This window comes from Sorex fumeus, unplaced genomic scaffold (assembly GCF_029834395.1).
Source record: "Sorex fumeus unplaced genomic scaffold, SorFum_2.1 ptg000094l, whole genome shotgun sequence".
Taxonomy (NCBI): Eukaryota; Metazoa; Chordata; class Mammalia; order Eulipotyphla; family Soricidae; genus Sorex; species Sorex fumeus.
In genome coordinates, this window is record NW_026606151.1 from 20,203,161 (window position 1) to 20,226,604 (window position 23,444).

At 43.1% G+C, this 23,444-nt stretch overlaps 1 protein-coding gene across 1 annotated transcript in view; it reads left to right on the forward strand.

The window, feature by feature from the left end:
* The window catches only part of LOC130040143 (E3 ubiquitin-protein ligase TRIM38-like), a 118,609-nt gene that overhangs the window by 67,858 nt on the left and 27,307 nt on the right, over positions 1–23,444 (forward strand). Inside the window, exons 7-8 of the mRNA XM_056132159.1 lie at positions 4,964–5,015; positions 11,008–11,434. Of these exons, the coding sequence (XP_055988134.1) occupies positions 4,964–5,015; positions 11,008–11,434 (479 nt within the window). The remainder of the gene's footprint in view (positions 1–4,963; positions 5,016–11,007; positions 11,435–23,444) is intronic.

Below are 23,444 nucleotides of genomic sequence, written 5' to 3' on the forward strand. Positions count from 1 at the left end.
AGTAAAACTGGATTTGGATGGTGTTTCAGCACTGGAGAAGAATTTGCTATTTCCACACTGTGATAACAGCACAAATCCTGAAAGAATTTAAATTTTCATAGCAGTTATTATTCACAGAATTGTGAAAAGTTTTTATTAGGTACTCATATACCAAACAAAGAGGCCTGAACTATCTTAGTTTCAAAATGGCTTTGATTTCAACTATTTTGAAAACCAAATATATTTGTTTTCAAAAGTACATTCTGTTAAGTTTGTTTGGACCAAATGGCACTGTTCAGGATGAAATAGTGATCATCTGATGGAATAGCAACATTCCGGGAGTCAAAGATCCCTCAGCCTCAGCACGGAAGTCAGGACTCTGGCCCACCTGCCCCCAGGTGCTCCCAGGCTGCATTCCATGCTTCCTCACATGGATCTCACCAGTGACAGAAGGATAAACCAGATGCACCAATCCCACTGACCATTGTTCCCTTTTCCTAACCAAGACAAGATAAAATCCCACTTAGCCTTTCCCAGGGCACAACTCTACCCCAGCATCACCAGTGACTGGCAGGGGCCCTTGGAAGCACCCCCCCCCAATAAACTTCCCTTATTTCTCCATTTCACTTCTCTCTGTCCCTCCTATTGTGTCTTGTGAGATCTCCGACCTATTGCCTTCCATGTCAGACTTTCTTTTTGATCCTGCCTGAGTTGACTGATGAGAGCTCCTGGTCAAGTGAGTGAAAGCAGGAACAACACTATGACTAGAGAATGTCACAAAGCCTTAGGAAAATATACAGTTATATAAAAATGGACATTTCTGACTCATAAGCCTTGAGAGCTCAACCCTCTGGGATGAGGGGAAATGAAGCAAAGAGTTGCTTTTGGCTGTGGGTGCATGAAGCCAAAGTGTCAGATGCCGCACAGAACCAGAGGGGCTCCTGGCAAGCTGATGGAGATTGGGTTGGACAAGCAACTGAATGGTAACAGAGGATACCACCCTCCCAGAAGCTGCTTTGGCATAAGAAATAGTTTGAGCTGAAGATATTTGAGGAAAAAAAAAAACAGGTACATTAAGGAAGAATGGGTTATGGTGCTGCCAGCAGGTCAACCTGTACCTACCGGGTGAGTTCATCAGCAGCCTGATGGTGCCTTCAGGCTTCCTGATAGCCCAAAATTGACACTGTGCCTAGGACCAGACCCCAACAACTTGGGACCAAGTTTACCAAGATACTAAATGGCCAAAAGTTAGTTATGTGGGAGCCACACCCACAAACCACTTCCGGTTCAGCTATACAAGCTCATTTATTGGCCTTATTTCAGAGACCCATAGATAAATCTCGAAAGACATCCAAAGCCACAGTTAATCTCAGACCCACACATGGATTAATAGACTGGAGTAAATTGGAGGGGGGAAGGTTGCCCTGGTGGCCCACCCAAGAAGAGCCCCAAGGAGCTGCTTTCTTCCACAATCCAAAATTGCCGCCATATCCTCAGCCTGACTCTCGTCTCAGGACAGACCTCATCAAGATACAATCTGCTAAAAATTCTGGTATGCGGTTTTTGTGACTGAAATCTCCAGGTTTTCTCAGAGTTGGGGTGGGATACCTCCTCCCACTTTCCAATACACATGGAAGCACTGGCAGTCACCCCCATGAACCAACTCCAGCACCACCCTGTAAACTCTACTGCTGGCCTTGCTTCAGAGACCACTAAATAAATCTCAAAAGAGATCAAAAGCTGCAGAAAAGCTCAGACCCATGGATGACTAAACAGACTAGAGTAAATTGGAGGGGGGTGGGTTGACCTGTGCTCACTCAAACAGAGCCCCCAGCAGCCACTTGCTTCCACAATCCAAAATCACCACCACAACCTCTGCCTGACTCCACTGTCTCAGGATGGACCTCACCAAGATACAATCCGTGGAAAATTTTGTAATGTGGATCTTAGTGCACCAACAGGCCTGACCCAGAGACACAGGGGTAAGTCCTGGAGGACACCATAGTTCCAGAGATCTCTCTGGGCCCCATACTGAACCAATTTCACCAGGACACCCAGATGGAGCAGGTGCAGTCTCCTCACCTACTCCAGATGGAATCCTGGCAATCAAGAGCTTCCACAAGCAAGGCCCCTGTATGCGGGTTCCAGGACTGAATCTCTAGGGCACATGGTGGTGAAGAACCTGGGCTGTCCCTCCCCAGGTCCCCGCGCACCCAGCAGACTAGCTGTCACACCCACAATTTGCCTCAGGGTGCTATCTTAGCGCACTAACAGCCCAGTTCCAGAGACACAGCACCAACTCCCAGAAGATACCACAGTGCTAGAGATCTTTCTATGCCCCATACTAAGCCAATTTCACAGGGCCACCCCAGATGGAGCAGGTGTGCTCTCGCCACCTACTCCAGATGGAATCCCGACAACCAAGAGCTTCCACAAGCAATCCCCTGCCCCCCTGCCAGATATGTGGGTTCCAGGACTAAATCTCCAGGCTGCATGGTGGCAGAGGACCTGGGCTGTTCCTCCCCAGGTCCCCGCCCACCCAGCAAACTGGCTGCCATGCCCACAATTTGCCTCCAGTGCCATCATAGCACACCAATAGCCCTGGCCCAGAAATTCCCAGTTGAATCCCAAAATGGATTAGTGCCATACAGAGATGTCTCTGAAACCCAACCATTTACAATCTAGAAATTTACATTTACAATCGCAGCCTTGCAAGCTCTCATGATATTCGAAACGAGCAACGAAAATAAATTATCTAGCATCTGTCCTGGTAGGTAGGCTTGAATGGTGGTGGGAAATTTCGAGCAAAACATAATGCCCCAAATTAGATAGACTGTATTGGGGAAATTGTCTGCCATAGAAGCAGGGAAAGGACTGGGATGTGGGTGATGGAAAATGTGCACTGGTGGAAGAATTGGTATTTCATCAATGTATGGCTGAATCTCAAACGTGAAAACTTTATAACTCTATCTCACGGTGATAGTTTAAAAAAAAAAGTAATTTGGAGTTCATGCCCAATTCAATCAGCTAAATCAATGGCTGAACAAACAGCAGTACTCCTACATTATTTTAAAAAATAAATAGGAAAGAAACATAATAAGGGAACAACAAATGGTCAGAATCATCAGAAGTAAAGATCTTGTCAACAGAACTGAGTTACCATGGGGCAGAGATGGGTCCTTGGCACTGGGGAAGGGAAGCGGGTTCTCTGGTGCTGAGTGTAGTGTTGGAGATACTCATGGAAAGTGTTAACAGTACTGTAAACTCCAAGATTTAAATACAATTGCTCTAATTTTTTAAGTTATCTACCTTTACCCATCATCCAAAGTGTAGATATATATGAGTTCTTGCCCCCATTCACTCTCAACCAGCAAGGACAGAATTTAATTACTAGAGAGGACTTGACAGCCCCTAGGCTGACAAATAGCACTAGAGGGATTTCCATAGAAAGCATTTGCTGAACAAACCCTCAGCAGAACTCTGACCATTGCTTTACTAGAAAAAAAGTAAGATGATACAGTTTTGAAAAGAATTTTTTAAGATTTATCATTGATTTAAAATTTTGTGGTATTTCTGGAGTTTTGGTTTAATTATCGTGTTACCTCTTCTATAATTGATTTTTTAAAAGGTCTCTCAAAAATTCAACTATAAATAACTTTGTAATTATGGTGTTGTAATAAAATTAAAATTTGAAAGAAAAAAGTGAAAATAATCTCACATGTGTCTCTCTAAAGCAATCTAATAAAAGAAAAAAGGTCAAAGTAAATGAAACTGGAGGGTTTTTTGATACAACTGATTTTATAGGGGATTGGGGGCCTCTGGGAGGGGACCCTTGGGGCATTGCAGATTTCAGTTATTCTTAAGGGCTGGGTGGAGAGAATTAAACAGAGGAGACATGGATCTGGGCCTGTTGAAATGGTGCAGGTTGGGCATGGAGGCTCTCTGCTAATAGAGCAGCTTTAATTAACATGAAATAAATAAATCCTAAAAATACACAATATAGTAACTGTGGGGAGAGAAAATCTGAATGATAATTGAGCTGAATATAGTATTCTTGATGAGGCATTCATTTTACCATATGGTACCATTCTCTTTTGTCTCCTAGAATCTCATGTAATAGATCTGCTGTGAGTCTTGTGGAATTTACTTTATATGCAAATTCCTGTTTTGATCTTGGTGCTTTCAAGAGTCTGCCTTTCTCTTTGGCTGTGTCTCCTCAATACATTTCATTCTAAGCATTGCTTGTTATGAGTCCTATAAGTTTTAGTTCATTTTCATTTCTCTCAAGGTCTTAGTAATTTCCATTTGTGATTTATTCCCTGATCCGCTGACTTTTTACGAAGATGCCATTTGATTTCACTTTCCTTCTACTTTCTGGAGTTCCATTGTAAAGTAGACAGCATACAGCTTTGAAGCTCTGTTCATTTCTCTTCACTTTTTCTTCTTTCTGTTCCTCAACACAGGTGATTTTAACTGACTTCTCTTGGTTTCTTTTGTCTGTCAAATATCCTTTAGTGTCATCAAAATAAATCATTTTATTTACTGAACTTGAAATAACATAATTTTTGTGGGAGAGCATATATGACTACATGACAGCGAGTTGTATAGTCTGACACACAGCATATTTTTTAAAATAAGTATTTATTTGACTCATGGACAGCTGTTCCTGGCATCAAAAAAGAGATTTTGCTCTCTTTCAGTCTCAGAGAGAAGTAAGCACAAATTATTTGCAAGGTTGCCAAGACTTCCTTCAGAGAAATTCTTAGCCACGTCATCCTTCTGAAGGGATTAGGCCACTCCTTTCCCAGGCTGTTTATTTCAAGCCCACTTTCCTATGTCCTTTCTTCCAGCCTCTGAGAGCTGACTCTTCTCTTTCCCATAGCATCTGAAAACTTTGTCCTATCCCTTTTGTAATGTGTTATTATCTAATGTCCCTGTTCTCTATCCCGGATGTCCAGCTTTTCACCTCCAATTTTATTTTAAGACAGAAACAGTCTTATGGAAGTTGGAGCTTCCATGAACCCCATGGATTTCTGGTACCATTGCATGTCAACATGCCCTCATCTCCAACAGAACACATACACAACACACACACAGCCACTGCATCTCCTCATGCCACACATCTCTCACTAATAGATGCCATGTGCAATTCACATCCCACAACGTGCATTGTACAGACGCATACACTTCCATCTTAGTATGCATCTGACAACTTAGCTGGATGACATGCTGTGCATCACATACTCACAAATATGTATCAAAAACCATATATAGTCTACAAAGAAACCTTTCAGTATTCTCAACACAATGCTACAAAATTCCTCCCACATAACTATCTATATGCTATAAGTGAAGATACAGCCAAATATCTACCTTGTGAATATTGCATTGCCATGATGGAAGTCAAATTTAATAAATATAAGTAAAATATTCAGAAATGCTTTCCATGAAGATGTAATATAATACCCTCCAAGTGTGTGCAAGTTTGGGAGTTTCCCTTTAAACTGGAGTCAGAGTACCCCAGTTGTTGAGAAGGAACCTGCAAAGGAATAGTGTCCAGAAATTTCTGAGACTGATTTTTCCCCACACAGGGAACTCTGAGTGTAGAAATTTGTTAGACACAGTCACTGGCATTTCTCTTCCTAGGATCTGGCTTCCTGCACCCCAGACTCATAGGTGAATGCCTTCATTCATTAGGAAGATGACCCACAATTGGTTAGTATTAGACTCTTCCATACTGACCCACTACTTCATAGGCACGCACAGAACAATGGACTCTCCACAGTGTTGCTCCTAAGGTTCATTTTCACCCTCCTCTCCTTTTCATGAAGCAGCCCTCCTCACCCACCAGGAAACAGTGTAAGATTGGCTAGTTGGCACAGGAAAAGTCCTTAATGAGGTTGTTGTTTATCTCTGGCTATCATTATCGTATATGTACTAAGGGGCAGTGGCGCAGAGCTCTATCTCTCTTTGAGGCCCATGTTTGTTAGTCTTGGGCGGCTTTCCCCACTTGGGGAGGTCGATGGCGATGGGCAGGCGAAGGAAGGAACGAGGACCAGGCTAGTTGGTGTCAGCTGCAGTTTTTTCATTCTCCTTCTCAATCCTACTTCAATATCCTCCTGTCTCTGCCTCTCTCATTCTCCTTCTTCTGATTTTTCAGGCCCCTCTTAGAACCTAGTTAAATACCCAAACATGAGGGGCAGGGGCTTACACATAGGTGTGGTTACAATCAATAGGGGTAAAATCCTTCTCTCAAGGAAAGCTGCTTCTAGGACAGATTCTCATTCAGCAGGATGACCCACCCAAGAGCGGAATCCCATCGGTATATTTCTCCTCCCCTTGTCCAACAAACATATAAACATTCATAATATTAATCATTTTGTATGTATATGGGCTGGAGCAATAGCACAGAGGTAGGGCATTTGCCTTGCATGCAGCCAGCCCAGGCTAGCCAGGTTCGATTCCTCCACCCCTCTCAGAGAGCACAGCAAGCTACCGAGAGTATCTCGCCTGCACGGCAAAGCCTGGCAAGCTACCCGTGACATATTCAATATGCCAAACACAGTAACAACAAGTCTTACGATGGAGACGTTACTGGGACCGCTTGAGCAAATCAATGAACAACGAGAGGACTGTGTTTGTTTGTTGTATAAACACAGTAAGAGATACATTAAGCTTGTAGAATTGCTCTCTTGGGTCATCTCGATCTCAGACTACCGTGCTCAGGCCAGATTAGTCTTTCTATCCCTAGCAGGATCCTAATCTCATCATTACTTTTGGATCATGACAGCATTTGTCCATGACCATGCTCTTAACTTTTATAGTTTAAGTATTGTGGCACTTTCGTCTGGCCCATTTCAATGCCAGGGTAGCTCACAGGTTGTCCTGGATCCATTCAGTCCTTCACTGGGAGTCTGCTTTTGTGGTGCTAGGAACTAAGGGCAACTGAGACTTAAGTCAAGGAAGCAAATGGCTCCGAGTTTGTATTGTTCAAAGACAATTTGGTCCGAAGTTACAAAACCATAATATTAACTGTCTTCCCTTGTCCACACAAAAAGGACATTGCTTTAAAGTAAACTACGCAAAAGATATAAGGAGAGGAGAAAGGCAATATTAACTTACGATACAAGTTCAGTGTCCTAGAAGGATCTAACCTTACAAGTTAACAGAATCTGATTAGGGGAAAAGCTTATTAGCTGGTTAGGGAAGAGAGCATAGAGACGTTATGGACAAGCACAGAGGAATGGGAGTAACTCGGGAGCACTGTGTTGGGTGTAATCCCATAAACCTAAGCTCCTCGTGGCAAGTGAGAAAGGACAAACCAATGATATCCTAAAATTATTTCTTTAACTGTGGGGTTACAGTGGATTGGGTCATATCTGGTGATGCTCAGAGCTTTCTCCTGGATCTGCACTCGGAATTACTCCTTGTGGTGGTCAGGGAACCATAGCAGGTTCTCAGATCAAAACCCCGTTGTTATTTCTTTATTTTTTCTTTTTTTTATATTTAATTTTATTGAATCACCATGAAGTAAAAAGTTACAAAGGTATTGTTGATTGGGCTTCAGGCGTATATTTTTCCTGCACCAGTCCGCTGACCAGTGCCCTCTACCCTCCACCAATGTCCAGTTTCCTTCCAACTCCCCACCCCTCCGATCTATTGGTATTTCTTATAGTTGATATTTCTTTTCTTTTTGACACTCATATGCTATTCCATAATGATCCTTAGACAGGACCACATTTGAGAATCACTCGATCAGGACCCAGAGCTAAATCTACACAGAGAAACGCATGGAATATGCCAGAAATCATCATCAGATTAAGGACCCAAGTATCATTCTCTATTGTCTATGCCCCAGGTTGTGAAGTGTCTGTCCTGGGTGTGACTTCCTACTCCAGGACAAGTCATAACACAATGGGACACTGGGAAACAAAATGGTGAAAAATGTTTGAGCACCAAAAGAATGCAGACTTTAAGAAAGATTCTGTACTAGGTGAGTGGGAGAGAACCTAATTCCTAGTTTTGCCTCACACATGAGATACTGGACCAGCAGACAGTCCTAGGCTGTACCTTCAGCTTCTACCCCTCTGACCCCAGTTCTTATTTCTAGGGGAGGCCCCAAGCAGCTCAAAGGACAGCACTTCCCTGTGAGAAATCACCCTAAGAATACAGCCCCTAAGGTATGGGCCTTATCTTGGGTTAACAAGACTAAGGGAAAGCACTGGCCCTCACAGGACATTTCCTGCTTAAGCCAATCAGGAAAAGTCTTTGACCTACGCAGGAAATATTCTTCTAGGAAGAGTGTAGAGCCCAGCAGGATTAATCCTACTGGGAAAGGTTTGAAAAGACTTAGGGGGAGCCATAGCACAGACAGCTTGACAAGAAAGCCCTGACAGCAGGAATTAGCATCCCCATAGTCTCAAAGCTATTGCTTATCTCCTGCATGTCCCCATACCCACAGCTGCACTTACAGTTTATCCTTTGTTCCACGTACTCACTCATGAACAGTGTATGTGATGAGAGGGAGGAGGGAAATGGTGGGTGGACATAATAAAAGACCAAGGAGCCCTTTGTTCGGTAGTGTCAAGGCTAACTTGCTGCCTGAACAAGCAACTAGGTGTGTCTCATTCTTTGGAACCAACCTGCTGGACAGAGGTCAAAGGTACCAATCCAATTAACATTATTGAGACAATCTACCACACCCAACAATGGGCAGTATCCAGAGTCAGTATATTCAGCTCTAGAGGTGTCCTGGTATTGACTCTGCTTTCCTGCGCTGAGTCCTGTGTTCTGCTAGGGACAGTGAGGAGGAAGGAGACAGCAGAGACAAGGAGGATGGGGATGGTGTGTTCTCATGCCCAAGAGTCCTGCTATTCTTTCACCCTTTCCCCTCATCCTCCTGTGCTGTGGAAAACAGTGAAGCACCTGGAAGAGCTGAGAGATGGTTGACCCAGAAAGGCTGCTAGATTCCTACAGGCTTGGTTGAAAAGGTAGAAACATCTGAAGTCAGTGAGTGTCTGAGCTGCCCTGTACAGGCTTCCTGATTTGATTTTCTGCTGGGCACACAAAACAGCTTCCTACGAAATTCCTGTTCCTTCTTTTAAGCTGTTAAAGAGGGTATTATTCCTACCTTGTCCCTCTTCTTAGAACAAACTCAGGGCAAAACATCAGCAACTGTAACTCATCGTGTTTCACTAATAAAAATTAAAATAATAATAATAATTTCCCCCCAAAATAAATAAATAAAAAAACCACATCAGCAACTTCTCACATTTCCTCCCTGATAGGACTGGGCTCCACCTCACATTAGTTTCACTTAGGAGTTTGATTCAGTCAGAGTGACTCTCTTTACTGAGGACTCAGATAGTGACAGCTACCTGGAGACTGTAAGAAATAAGGACTGTCTGCTCTGTGAATAAGGTAGTGAAATATCAGATCATTGTTATGGGAGAATAAGAAGCATGCACATGGGTTGTGGTGTGTTGTGTGTGTATGTGTGTATATGTGAAGGAAAGAGTCAGAATTTGTGTGGGGACTGTGTGAGTTTGTTAAGTGCAAATCAATTTGCAGCATCTGTGAATTAGTTCTGTGTGTGTGTGAGTATGTGTTTGATAGTTTGTGGGGGTGTGTCTGCCTCTCTGAATGTCTCAGTTATCAGTGCCTTAAAAACTACTTTTCTGGATTTTGCTTTCTTAGTTTCCCTTCTATCTGTTTTCTCACTCACCAGACCCAAGCCATGTCTCAGCAGATCAAGTGTCTGTGGTGAGCAAGGCCCAGGAGGGGAAGCCTGGAGAGATTGGAACATAGCACAAAGGGGAATAAATGGTGCAGGAAGATATTCTCTATGCCTCTAAAGAAATAATTTTCATAGCTTATTTTGAGAGAAATGCATTCACAGTAACTTTAGTACAAAAGGCAGCATTAGTTGTTGGAATAGCTCATCAGTCTCAGGTCACAGAAGTGTTTGTTTTCTACCTCATCCTGTCTCTATTCCCTCCCCACAAACACTCTGCATTGAGAATAGGGGACAAAGGTTCCCCTAGCTGTAACCATGTGGATGAAGAGCAAAGTCCTGTGTTCCTTGAACAAAGTCCTGTGCTCCCATCTCAGGTTCTAACTGCTGGACACCAGGAGATAAACCACCAGGATCCACAGAGGCCTGTCGTCCCAATCTGTTCTCTCTGCCCCACATCCAGGTTTCTGGTAAGTTTGTGGGCTCCAGTCCCTCTGACTTCTGGGAGACCAGGTTGGCCTGAGAAGTGACAGTCACCTATCTGGGTCTTCAGGAGCTCTGATCTCAGGATGAGACCTTCCTCTCCCACCTCTTTTAACTCTGATCTCAGGTCAGAGAGGCTGACGGAAAGGGCACACAGCTTCTTCAGGTTGACTGTAGGCTTCATTATCCTCCTGGAGGAAGCTCTACTTAGCCTGGGTTTTATACCTGTATCTTTTAGTCTTTTAAAGAGGGAGACAGGTAGCAGGAACTTGGAATTGATTACTCAGTGCAGACAGATGTGATTTTTCTCAAGGAATTCTTCCTATCTAATTCCAATAGCAGATACAAGAAAATCAACCCAATGCTGATGAAGCAACTTCTCGTAGAATGGGATTGTTACTCTCCCTGCATGAGTTTCTCTCCTTTGCTTTAGTTTTATCAGGAAGCCTGTCCTCTCATTCTCTCTGAATTTCAAGCCCACTTTTTCTTGGAAAAAGTGCAATATTTGACTGTTCTATTATATCACCCACAGACTCAGGAAATAATAAACAACTGAAATTCTATTAGTAGAATGAAGGAACTAAATGCTGCAGTTCATTCAATTATTATTATACTCCATTTAAGGCAATATTGTGATTCTGAGCACTCTCTTTGACAGCACAGTTACATGAAATGAATTTTCTCAATTTTAATTCATATCTCTCAGATGTTTTTCAAGGTCAGAGGAGGTGCAGAAACTCAACTGAGGTGTATTTCTGATACACTGGGAAATTTTGATTGCATAATCTCTACCACTTGATCCAATATTACAGCATTTCTGCAAAAGCCATGGCCTCAGCTACAGTTACCAAGAAGTTGTTGGAGGAAGTTAAATGCCCTATCTGCCTGGATATGATGACTGAGGCTGTGACAATCAGCTGTGGGCACAACTACTGCCGCATGTGCATAGTGAGTTTTACTGAGAACCAAACCTCTGAAACATCATCTTCGAGGACATTTCATTGTCCTCAGTGTAGGAAACCTTTTAAAAGTGATAGCATTCAGCCCAACAAGCAGCTGGGAAATATCATTGAAACCATCAAGGAGACAGACTATGAAAGTTTGTGTGAGAAACATGGAGAGCAGTTCCACCTGTTCTGTGAAGATGATGGTCAGCTCATCTGCTGGTGCTGTGAGCGGTCACCACAGCACAAAGGACATGTCACTGCTCTTGTTGAAGTTGCATGTCAGAGCTACAAGGTGAGTGTGGGGCCCTGAAAGCCTCCTTAAAACTTCATTTGATGTTGCTCTGAAGACTGTTTTACTTATTTATTTGACAGAAATTATTTTCATTGCAGTATATGCTTCAGATGCGCTCTGTTACTCACTGCAAAGGTGAATGGGCACAATATACCCTGAAAAATTGCTCAACTCCATCTGCCTCCATCTATTGATCAACTTCCCCCCCCCCATTTCCTCAAGGATTCCCCCTTGGTCCAGCTCCATGTGTGGTGTGTCCTTTCCCTTATTCCGCTTCTTTACACTGAGTTTATGAGTGACATCATCTGGGTATATATTTCTCTTCTGAATTATTATGTCTATAACTACACCTCCACTCCATCCAAGTTGTCACAAATGGAAATATTTCATCTTTCAGTTTTTTAGCTTTATATCTGAGTAGGATCCTATTGTGTGAATATACCATATCTTCCTTATGAAATATTTGATCATTGGGTACTTTTGGTTTTTCTTATCCTTGGTATTTTAAGTAGCAATATATTGAATAGGTGTGGCTTTATCCTTCAAGTAAGGGCTTTGTATTCTTTTGATTGTAGCACTATAGCACTGATCTCCGGTTGTTCATCAATTTGCTCGAGTGGGCACCAGTAATGTCTCTATTGTGAGACTTGTTACTATTTTTGGCATATATAACATGCCACGGGGTGCTTGTCAGGGTCTGCGGTGAAGATGGGATACTCTTGGTAGCTATTCGGGCTCTTCAAACAGGATGGAGGAATTGAGCCCAGGTCAGCTGCATGCAAGGCAAACACTCTACCTGGTGTGATATCACTCCAACCCTTCTTTGGATAGATCACTTGATCACTTGACATCCCGTTACTCATCGATTTACTAGAGTGGGTGCCAGTAACATCTCCATTCATCCCTGTCGCGTGCTAGTGTAGCCCAATGGCTTCTGCTCATTCTAGCAACGTGAAGATCCTCAAACCGATCATTCAGGGTCTTGACGAAAAAGTCTGACCATCTCATAGGTGGGCGACCACATGGTCTTTTGACAGCCTGTGGAATCCAGTCGGTAATGACTTTAGTCCAGCAGTCGTCTCCAAATCTCATTACGTGACCAGCCCATCTGATTATCAATGCCTTGGCAAATGAGACAGTGTCTGTGATTCTTGACCATTGACAGTGGCTGGAACTCCGGGTTCTTTCTCTAATTTGCATGAAACATGATACTCCAAGCATAGCTCTTTTGATTCCTCTTTGGGAGACCTGAATAGCATTCTCATCCTGTTTTTGTAAGGCCCAACATGGGCCTTGAGGCGTATGTTAATGCAGGAAGAACAGTGGAATCAAAAAGATGTGCCTGGAGCCAGAGGTTCTTCGTCCTCTTCACTATTTCTTCTACGTTCTTGTAGCCTTTCCAAGCCGCTCTCTTCCTCCTGAGCAACTCAGGTGCCAGGTCATTCGTCATCTTGACTTCTCGATCTAGGTACACATAACTGTTGCATTCGGAGATGGACGTTCCATTGAGAGATAATGGGATATCAGGAACGAGACTGTTTCTCATGAACATTGTCTTTGTGAGATTCAGCTGTAGTCTGACCTTTCCACACTCATGGTCGAAGTCGGCCAGCATTTGTGCTGCTTGGCTAATGTTTGGTGTTATTAGAACGATGTCATCAGCAAAGCGGAGGTGGTGTAGTTGCCGACCATCTATCTTCACTCTCATTCCTTCCCATTCCAGTCGTCGCATGTCGTTCTCTAGGGTGCCATTGAAGAGTTTCAGTGAAATGGTGATAACCTAGTAGTGAATCTATAATACAGCTCATGGAGATCCTGATGTATTGAGTTTGAATGCCTTGATTGGCTAGAGCTTCAATGACTGCTTCCATCTCAACAGAATCAAAGGCCTTCTTTAATCAATGAACGTTAAACAGAGCGGCATCTTGAACTCCATAGAAACCTCAATGAGAGTGGTTATCATGTGGATATGGTCAATGGTACTGAATCCTTTGTGGAACCTGGCTTGTTCACATGGCTGTCCTTCATCTAGTGTTCTGCCAATCCTATTTAGGATGACTCTAGTGAACAGCTTGTAGATGACAGACAACAGGCAGATCAGGCGGTAGTTGCCAATGTCGTGGATGTCTCCCTTCTTGTACAGTAGTACAGTAGTACAATCCTGCTGGTTTTTCATTGGGATGGAACCTTGCATTCAGACAGGTAACGAGCCAATGTATTGATGAGTACTGATGGCAGGTTCTTCAGGTGTTCAGGTCTGACCTTGTCTGGGCCAGATGCTGTTCCTTTCTTTACCGACAAAACGGAGTGTCAGATTTCGGAAGGGAGAATATTGGAAACGACATATCCATCCTGCGCAATTTGGTATGTGGGCAGATAGATGTGGCTATCAAAGAGATCTGAGTAGAAGTCATGGATAATATTCTTCATTGCCATTCTGGAAGATGTGATAGATCCATCAGGACATAGGAGGGCAGTCATGTTGGTCTTCTAGTTGGCGAAGGACAGCTGGGCATTGCAAATACTTTTCCCAGCTTCTGCCACATCTACCAGCTCTGCTGCTCTTCTCTCTTTGAGTTTTTCCTTTATTGCTTCTCTGCACTGCTTTGCAAGCTCGGATGTTTGCCTGCGGTTGTCTGAGGCATGTGCCAAGCCATGTTGGCAAATAAGCTCAAGAGTTTCAGAAATTTGGGACAACAGTGATATCGGTCAGACAAAACCGTTGATTGAATATGTGGTCAATTTTGTTGTGGAACCGTCCACTGGGAGACTCCCATGTCCAACCTTTAGATTCGGCCTTCTGAAACTGAGAGTTACCATGGATGGTCTTGGTAGACATAATGAACTCAGTCTCTCACCCTGTTCATTCCATTCTAGTCCATGGGTTCTAATGTGGAGTTCTTCAGCTGATCTTCTTGGTTCTATCTTGGTATTGAAATCACCCACAATGATCTTGTAGAAGATGTGGTCGTCTTTATAGAACTTCTCCAGCTCCATGTAGAACTTCTCAATTTCTCCTTCCTCATAATTAGATGCTGGTGAGTAGACAACAAAGATAGAAACTGCCGGCAGTGAGCCACATCTATTCAAGTATAATCATCCGATTCGGGTTGTTAGGCATTCAAATGAATCAATGCTCATGGTCAAGTTAGTGTTGACAAGGACACCAACACCACTGACGCCTCTTTTTACACAAGATCTGAAGAACAGTTCCTCTCCAGTGTCGAAAACGGCTTGATGTTATTGATGTCTTCTCGTCCCGGTCAGACCAATGATGTCATACTTGAACTTTCGCATTTGTACCATCAGGTCCTCGATGGATGCATCTGATGCCAGCATACGTGCATTTAAAGTACAGACAGTCGTTTTTGTCTTTCTTCGTTTTGGCAGCCTAGTTTGGTCTTGAGATTTTATCAGCCTCTCCTTCCACATCCTTCTCAATGCTGTCGTGTTTGTGGCTCTTTCAGGGTCAGAGGAATGAGACCCATTTTATTTACTGGTTTTGGCATATTGAATACACAATGGATAGCTTGCCAGGTTCTGCCGTGCAAGTGGAATACTCTCAGTAGCTTGCCAGGCTCTCCAAGAGGGATAGAGGCTTTTGGGGTGGCCTCTAATCACCCTTGTAGGTGTTCCCATAGTTCAAACCATATCAGAATCTATCAAATATGGTGCGGCAATCCTGGAAGATGGGTATTAAGTGTCTTAATGTGTTGCATGCCGCTTCGCAGCCATGTGGTCCAGAAAGCATCCTGGAGCAAGGCGGCGGCTGGTAGTGGAGGTATTGGAGGTGATAGATAGATACACAGAATGGTAGATACACAGAATTAATTCTAGATCATATTGTAAGCATGGAGCTGAAGCGATAGCACAGCAGGTAGGGTGTTTGCCTTGCATGCAGTCAACATGGCTGACCTAAGTTTGGTTCCTCCGCCCCTCTTGGAGAGCCTGGCAAGCCACCGAGGTATCTCGCCTGCATGGCAAAGCCTGCCAAGCTACCCATGACATATTCGATATGCCAAACATAGTAACAATTGTCACAATGGAGACATTACTGGAACCGCTCGAGCAAATCGATGAACAATCAGTGGAGGACAGTGACAGTGACAGTGACAGATTGTAAGCATAGAAGTTAGTTGGCCAATAAGCATTTGCAGACCCTTCATAATGGTTATCATAGAATCAAATCAGTTTGTACTCTGACAAAAATATGCATGAATACCTCATATTCTACAGAAAATCACCAAAATTCTTGTTCCTGGTGTATGTGATATAAACTGTTCTCTTAGCACTTACTGGCTTCTCACTGTAGTTCTCATTTACATTTTCAGTCATATAGTAAGTTGTGTAAACACACACAAAAAGGACGGGCAAAGGGACAGCCTCGGCCTATCTCTCCCGCCTTCCACGTTCGGTAGTCTCAGGTCGTTTCTCCACTCCAGGGAGGTTGATGGCGATAGTCAGGCTAAGGAAGGAAATGAGAGCCAGGCTGGTTGGTCTTAGTAGCAGTTTATTACATGGAAGAAGTTTACGTCATAGAGGCCCCAGGATCTCTCAAGCATGTGCTCTCTGTTCTCTCAGCATCTGTCCCCATTCTCTCAGACCTGTCTCTTTGGTTCTCTCAGAACATCACCTCAGGTTCTCTAAAGCATGTGTTCCCCTCGAGAGCCCTGAAAACTCCCTTATATAGATCATGGTACCTCTAAAGGGCGCAAGACAGTGATGTCATCAAAAGGAATTACAGAAAGAACATTGAGGCAGAAAAACATACATTGTTTCTTTACATCTGCATGCCAGTAATTTTGGCCTAGGGAAAGAAGATACAAAACCAAGACTGAAACCTTTCACAAGCACTTTCACAAGCTACAAGCACATGGATTTGCATCCCAAAGACCAGTCTGCTAGAGCTTGGAATCTACATCCCAAAGACAAGTATCTGAGCTTTGCACCCCAAAGACTAGCCTGGCTAGAGCCTGAAATCTACATCCCAAAGATCAGGCCTGACTAGCACCTGAGATCACTGAGAGAAAAGGGAAACTGCCTCTTCCAATATACTGAAATTATTTACTGAAGGCAGTTTGAAGGGGAGAAATGCTCAGTCTCATCCAAGCTAGTCAGGACCCACGGGAAAGCTGCTTCTAGGACAGATTCTCATTTAGCAGATCAACCCACCCTAGAACAGAATTCCCTGGGTGTGTTTCTCCTCTCCTTGACCAACCAACATATAAGCATACATAATATAAATCATTTTGTATGAACAAGGTAAGAAATACTTTAAGCTTATAGAATTGTTCTCCTAGGGCCATCTCAATCTCAGACTTCAGTGCTCAGGCCAGATAATCTTTCCTATTCCTAGCACGGTCCTAGTCTAGTCGTTACTTTTGGATCATGACAGCATTTGTCTATGATCAAACTATTAACCTATAGTTAAGAATCATGGCACCTTGGCCTGGCCCATCTCGATGCCAGGGTAGCACATAACTTACCAGCTTGCCCTGGTTCCATCCAGTCCCTCGTCGGGACCCTGCTTTGGGGGGGTGCTAGAAAGTGAGGGCAACTGAGGCTTAAGTTGAGAAAGCAGATGCCCAGGAATGAATAATATTCAAAGCCCATTAAATCCTAAGTTACAAAGCATAATATTAATTGTCTTCCTGTATCTATACAAAAAGGACATTGCATTAAAGTAAACTATTAAAAAGACATAAGGAGGGGAGAAAGGCAATATTAACCTACAGTACAAGTTCAGTGTCCGACCTTACAAATTGGTTTGGGAAGAGAGCACAAAGAAGTAGTTACAGACAAACAAAGTAATGAGGATGATGCGGGAGCGCTGTGATGGGTGCAACCTGATAAACCTAAGATCCTTGTACTCCAACAGTAAGTGATAATGAGCACTTTTGTATGCCTCTTGACAGTCTATATGTTTTATTTAGAGTAATATATGTTTAGGGACCAGAGAGAAAGGCTTTTGACTTTCTAACTTTAATTCAAATACCAGACACCCTATATTGTTCCCCAAGTACCACCAGAAATCATTCCTCAGCACAGAGCCAATTGAGAGCTCTGAGCACTTATGAGTGTCTTCTGTAAAATGAGAGAAAGAGATAGAAAAGAAAGAGAGAGAAGGAGAGAGAAATGTATATTCACATCTTTGTTCTTTTTTGTTATTTTTGGTAACAGTATTTGGGGGGGGTTATGATTGTTTTTACAAACATTGGTTATTAACTTCTTGTTAAGTATATGAGATATAAAGAGTCTCCCCCTCTACATATGATAACTTTTTGTTTCACTGATATTTTCTCTACCTCATGAAACTTTCTTTTTAATTCCATAAACTCCCGTGTAATTTTTGCTTGTCTATCTTTGTTTCTCTAGTTATTAATCAACTCTTCACAGTTACTACAGAAGCCAGGTTACAACTTTTTTTACTTATTTTCCTCTTTGTATTTTATAGCTTTAAGTTTTATGTCTGGGGCTGGAGCAATAGCACAGCGGGTAGGGCATTTGCCTTGCAAGCCTCCAACATGGCCGACCTGAGTTCGATTCCTCCACCCCTCTCGGATAGCCTGGCAAACTACCCAGAGTATCTCGCCAGCACTGCAAAGCCTGGCAAGCTACCCGTGGCGTATTTGATATGCCAAACACAGTAACAAGTCTCACAATGTTACTGGGTCTGCGTGAGCAAATTGATGAACAATGGGAGGACAGTGATAGTGACAGAAGTTTTATGTTTAAGTTTTTAGTATATTTTCAGCTAATTTTGGTGTATGGTGTGAGAAACAGTCATTTCATGTTTTTGTAAATAGATACGCAGTTTCCCCAGCACTGTCTATGATCATACCACCCTGAATGTGCCCGATCTCATCAGTTTCCCCAGCAGTATGTGTTGAAGAGACTTTCCTTTCTACATTATACGTGCCTGTATTATCCTTTTTCACAAGTAACCAGATAAGATAGCCCTTTTCCAGGTTTTTGGTTTTATCAATTTGTGTGTGTGTGTGTGTGTGTGTGTGTGTGTGTGTGTGTGTGCATGACCTTCTGGATCTTTGTGAGTCCTACAAATTTCAGTTGTAATTTTCTATCTTTGAAAAACATGATTGGAATTTTAATAGATTGCAGAGAATCTTTGAATTATTTTGAACAAGATGTCCAGTCAATCAATGTCATTTTTTCCTACATATCTATAGAAACACTTTAGCATTTTTTGTGTGTTTATCTTCTCTTGTTTGTATTCTCTTATGTACATTTTTCATCCCTCTCGGAGAGCCCAGCAAGCTAATCCTGCCCGCACGGCAAAGCCTGGCAAGCTCCCCTTGGGGTATTCAATATGCCAAAAACAATAACAATAACGGGTTTCATTCCCCTGGCCCTGAAAGAGCCTCCAATATGGTACCATTGGGAAGGATGAGTAAGGAGAGGCTGCTAAAATCTCAGGGCTGGGACAAATGGAGACGTTTCTCGCACCTGCTCGAGCAAATTGATAAACAAGGGGATGACAGTGACAGGGATTATCTTCTCTTATTTCTTAGATCAATATATTAATAGATCTTTGGCAGGTCTTTAAACTCCTTTGTTATGTTTTCTGCTTGCTTTTATCTTTTTGCAATAATTGAGTTTGGGGCAACAGCTGGTAATAATCAGGAATTATTGCTTGTTCTGCATTCAGATTTCTCCTGGCAGTTCTCAGGGGATTTTATGGGATGCCAGAGATCAAAAAGAGGTCAGTATGCATAGGACTGTTAGGATGCGGATCATGATCTCCCTTTAACAAAAAAGAGACTCTAGAGACTTCAAACAGCAAGCTGGGTTTATTGCAAGACTGGCTAGCCAGGGTCAAGTCGCCTACACAGACATGCAGGTCCGGCAGGATGGGCAAGACCCCAAGCTTCTCCAAAGGAGATGTTATATAGGCCCTCACCTGCCGTTACAGCAGAGCCCGCGCGTTTCATAGCCAATAGATTTGTAACAACAAATACTTTCCTAACCAATCCATTTAAGAGTACATCACTCCTTAGCCTATAGTTTAAAGATCAGCATTTGCGTCAGTGCTTAGGAATGTCCTCGTTTTTTAGGGCAGTCATGGGTCTCGTGACATGGGTCTTGTGAGAGACATCTGGTTATCTGGTCTGACCTCTTCTCCCCTTTCTCAAGACTTGCAACTCAGGCACCTGTATCCGAATTCCTTGCTCAGGGGGCAGAAAAACAAGTTGTTTTGCAATGCGGGTACCTGTTAAGAGGATCTGAAAAGGCTATCTAGACCTGTTCCTCACAAAGACAAGTACCCTACCAGCTGTAATCCCTCCAACCCCTAAAGAATTATTTTATTTTATTTCATTTTTATTGAATCACTGGGCCAGAGCAATAGCATACCGGGTAGAGCATTTGCCTTGCATGCAGCTAACCAGAATTCGATTCCTCCTACCCTCTCGGAGAGCCTGGCAAGCTACCAAGAGTATCCCCCACACACGGCAAAGTCTGGCAAGCTACCCGTGACGTATTTGATATGCCAAAAACAGTAACGACTAGTCTCACAATGGAGATGTTACTGGTGCCCGCTCAAACAAATCAATGAACAACAGGAGGACAGTGCTACAGTACTACTGTAAGATACAGTTTCAAAACTTTCAGGTTTGAGTTTCAGTTGTACAATGATTGAACACCCAACCCTCCACCAGTGCATATTTTCCACCACCAATGTCCCCAGTATCAACACCTCCCCCCTATCTCAACCCTCCCCCTGCTTCTATAGCAGACAATTTCCTCATACTCTATGTTTGAGCACTATGGTTTGCATTATAGATACTGAGAAGTTATCACATTTGGTCCTTTATCTACTTTCAGCACACATCTCCTAACCCAAACGATCCCTCCACCCATCATTGATTAAGTAATCCCTTTTCATTTCCAGCTATCTTCTCCCCCTGCTCATGAGGTAGGCTTAGAGAATTCTTTTAAAACTTCTCTCAAAACTTGGGGCTGGAGCGATAATACAGTGGGTAGGGAACTTGCCTTACTCGGGCCGACCAGAATTCCATTCCCAACATCCCATATGGTTCCCCGAGGAATTGCCAGGAGTAATTCCTAAGTGCAAAGACAGGTGTAACCCCTGTGCAACACCGGGAGTGGCCCAGAAAAAAAAGAAAAAAAAACTTCTCTCAAATCTGGTTTCAAGCCTATAAATTCCCCAACATCTTTCCTATCCCATGGCGTATTTGATATGCCAAACAAAGTAACAAGTCTCACAATGTTACTGGGTCCGCGTGAGCAAATTGATGAACAATGGGAGGACAGTGATAGTGATAGAAGTTTTATGTTTAAGTTTTTAGTATATTTTCAGCTAATTTTGGTGTGTGGTGTGAGAAACAGTCATTTCATGTTTTTGTAAATAGATACGCAGTTTCCCCAGCACTGTCTATGATCATACCACCCTGAATGTGCCCGATCTCATCAGTTTCCCCAGCAGTATGTGTTGAAGAGACTTTCCTTTCTACATTATACGTGCCTGTATTATCCTTTTTCACAAGTAACCAGATAAGATAGCCCTTTTTCTGGTTTTTGGTTTTATCAATTTGTATGTGTGTGTGTGTGTGTGTGTGTGTGTGTGCGCATGACCTTCTGGATCTTTGTGAGTCCTACAAATTTCAGTTGTAATTTTCTATCTTTGAAAAACATGATTGGAATTTTAATAAAGATTGTAGAGAATCTTTGAATTATTTTGAGCAAGATGTCCAGTCAATCAATGTTAATTTTTCCTACATATCTATAGAAACACTTTCGCATTTTTTGTGTGTTTATCTTCTCTTGTTTGTATTCTCTTATGTACATTTTTCATCCCTCTCGGAGAGCCCAGCAAGCTAATCCGAAGCCTGACAAGCTCCTATGACATATTCGATATGCCAAACACAGTAACAACAAAGTCTCACAATGGAGACGTTACTGGGCCCGCTCGAGAAAATCGATGAACAACGGGAGGACAGTGACAGTGATAGTGAATATTATCTTTAGGTTTCATCCTTATCTCTTTTTGGTATTAGGTAGTGTTGCACTCAGAAATTGTGCATAAAAGCTCAGTATTTCCTTTAAAATATTGGTAGAATTTCAGAGGGTATAGGATATTGGAACTTTGACGAGGAATATGAGCGACTGGTCCAGCACCTCTATGATTGTGCAAGGAACGCCAAGAGAGAGATAGACACACACACAAAAAAAAGCTTGTCTTCGAAAACTCTTGAGCTTATTTGCCAACATGGCTTGGCGCATGCCTCAGGCAATCAAAAGCTAATGTTGGAGCTCGCAAAGCAGTGCAGAGAAGTGATAAAGGAAGACCTCAAAGAGAGAAGAGCAGTAGTGCTGATAGATATGGCAGCAGCCAGGAAAAGCATTCGCAATGCCCTCCTGAACTTCACCAACTACAAGACGAAGTTGACTGCCCTCCAACGTCCTGATGGATCTATCACATCTTTCAGAAGGGCAATAGAGAAGATTATCCATAACTTCTACTCGGATTTGTTGGATAGTCATGTCCATCTGCCCACATACCAAATTCCAAAGGATGAATATGTCGTTCCCAACATTCTCCCTTCCGAAATCCGACACGCCATTTTGTCGGTAAAGCACCGGGCCCAGACAAGGTCAGACCTGAACACCTGAAGAACCTGTCATCAGTACTCATCAATATGCTGGCTCAGCTCTTCACACACTACCTGTCTGAATGCAAGGTTCCATCCCAATGGAAAACCAGCAGAACTGTACTACTGTACAAGAAGGGAGACATCCACAACATTGGCAATTATCGCCTGATCTGCCTGTTTTCTGCCATCTACAAGCTGTTAAGTCATCCTAAATAGGATTGGCAGAACACTAGATGAAGGTCAGCCATGCAAGCAAGCCAGATTCCACAAAGGATTCAGCACCATCGACCATATCCACAGGATAACCAAGCTCATTGAGGTTTCTCGGGAGTTCAAGATGCCGCTTTGTCTAACGTTCATTGATTTAAAGAAGGCCTTTGATTCTGTTGAGACGGAAGTGGTCATCAAAGCCCTAGCCAAACAGGGCATTAAAACTCAATACATCAGGATCCTCTGTGAGCTGTATTACAGATTCACTACCAGGATCTCACCATTCTACAAAGATGTGATCATTGATGTCAAGAGGGGGGTTCAGCAGGGTGATACCATTTCACTGAAACTCTTCAGTGCCACCCTCGAGAACGACATGTGACCACTGGAATGGGAAGAAATGGGAGTGAAAATAGACGGTCGACAACTACACCACCTCTGCTTTGCTGATGACATCGTTCTAACAACGCCAAACATTAGCCAAGCAGCACAAATGCTGACTGACTTCGACTGTGAGTGTGGAAAGGTCAGATTACAGCTGAATCTTACGAAGACAATGTTCATGAGAAACAACCTCTTTCCTGACGCTCCATTCGCTCTCAACAGAACGACCATCTCTGAATGCAACAGTTATGTGTACCTAGATCGAAAAGTCAAGATGACGAATGACCTGGCACCTGAATTGCACAGGAGGAAGAGAGCGGTTTGGAACATCTTCAAGAGCGTTGAAGAAATAGCTAAGAGGATGAAGAACCTCCAGCTCCAGGCACATCTCTTCAATTCCACTGTTCTTCCTGCATTAACATATGCCTCAGAGACGTGGGCCCTAAGAAAACAGGATGAAAACGCTATTCGGGTCTCCCAAGAGAAATCGAAAGAGCTATGCTTGGAGTGTCACACTTCACTCAAATGAGAGAAAGAATCCAGAGTTCCGACCTCCATTAACGGTCAAGAATCAGGGACGCTGTCTTGTTTGCCAAGGTATGGAAAATCAAATGGGCTGGACACATAATGAGATTTGGATATGACTGCTGGACTAGAGCTGTTACCTACTGGATTCCAGGGTATGTCAAAAGACCGCGTGGCCTTCCAACTATGAGATGGTCAGACTTCTTCATCAAGACCCTGAGCAATCGGTTTCAGGCTCTTCGTGTTCCTAGAATGAGCAG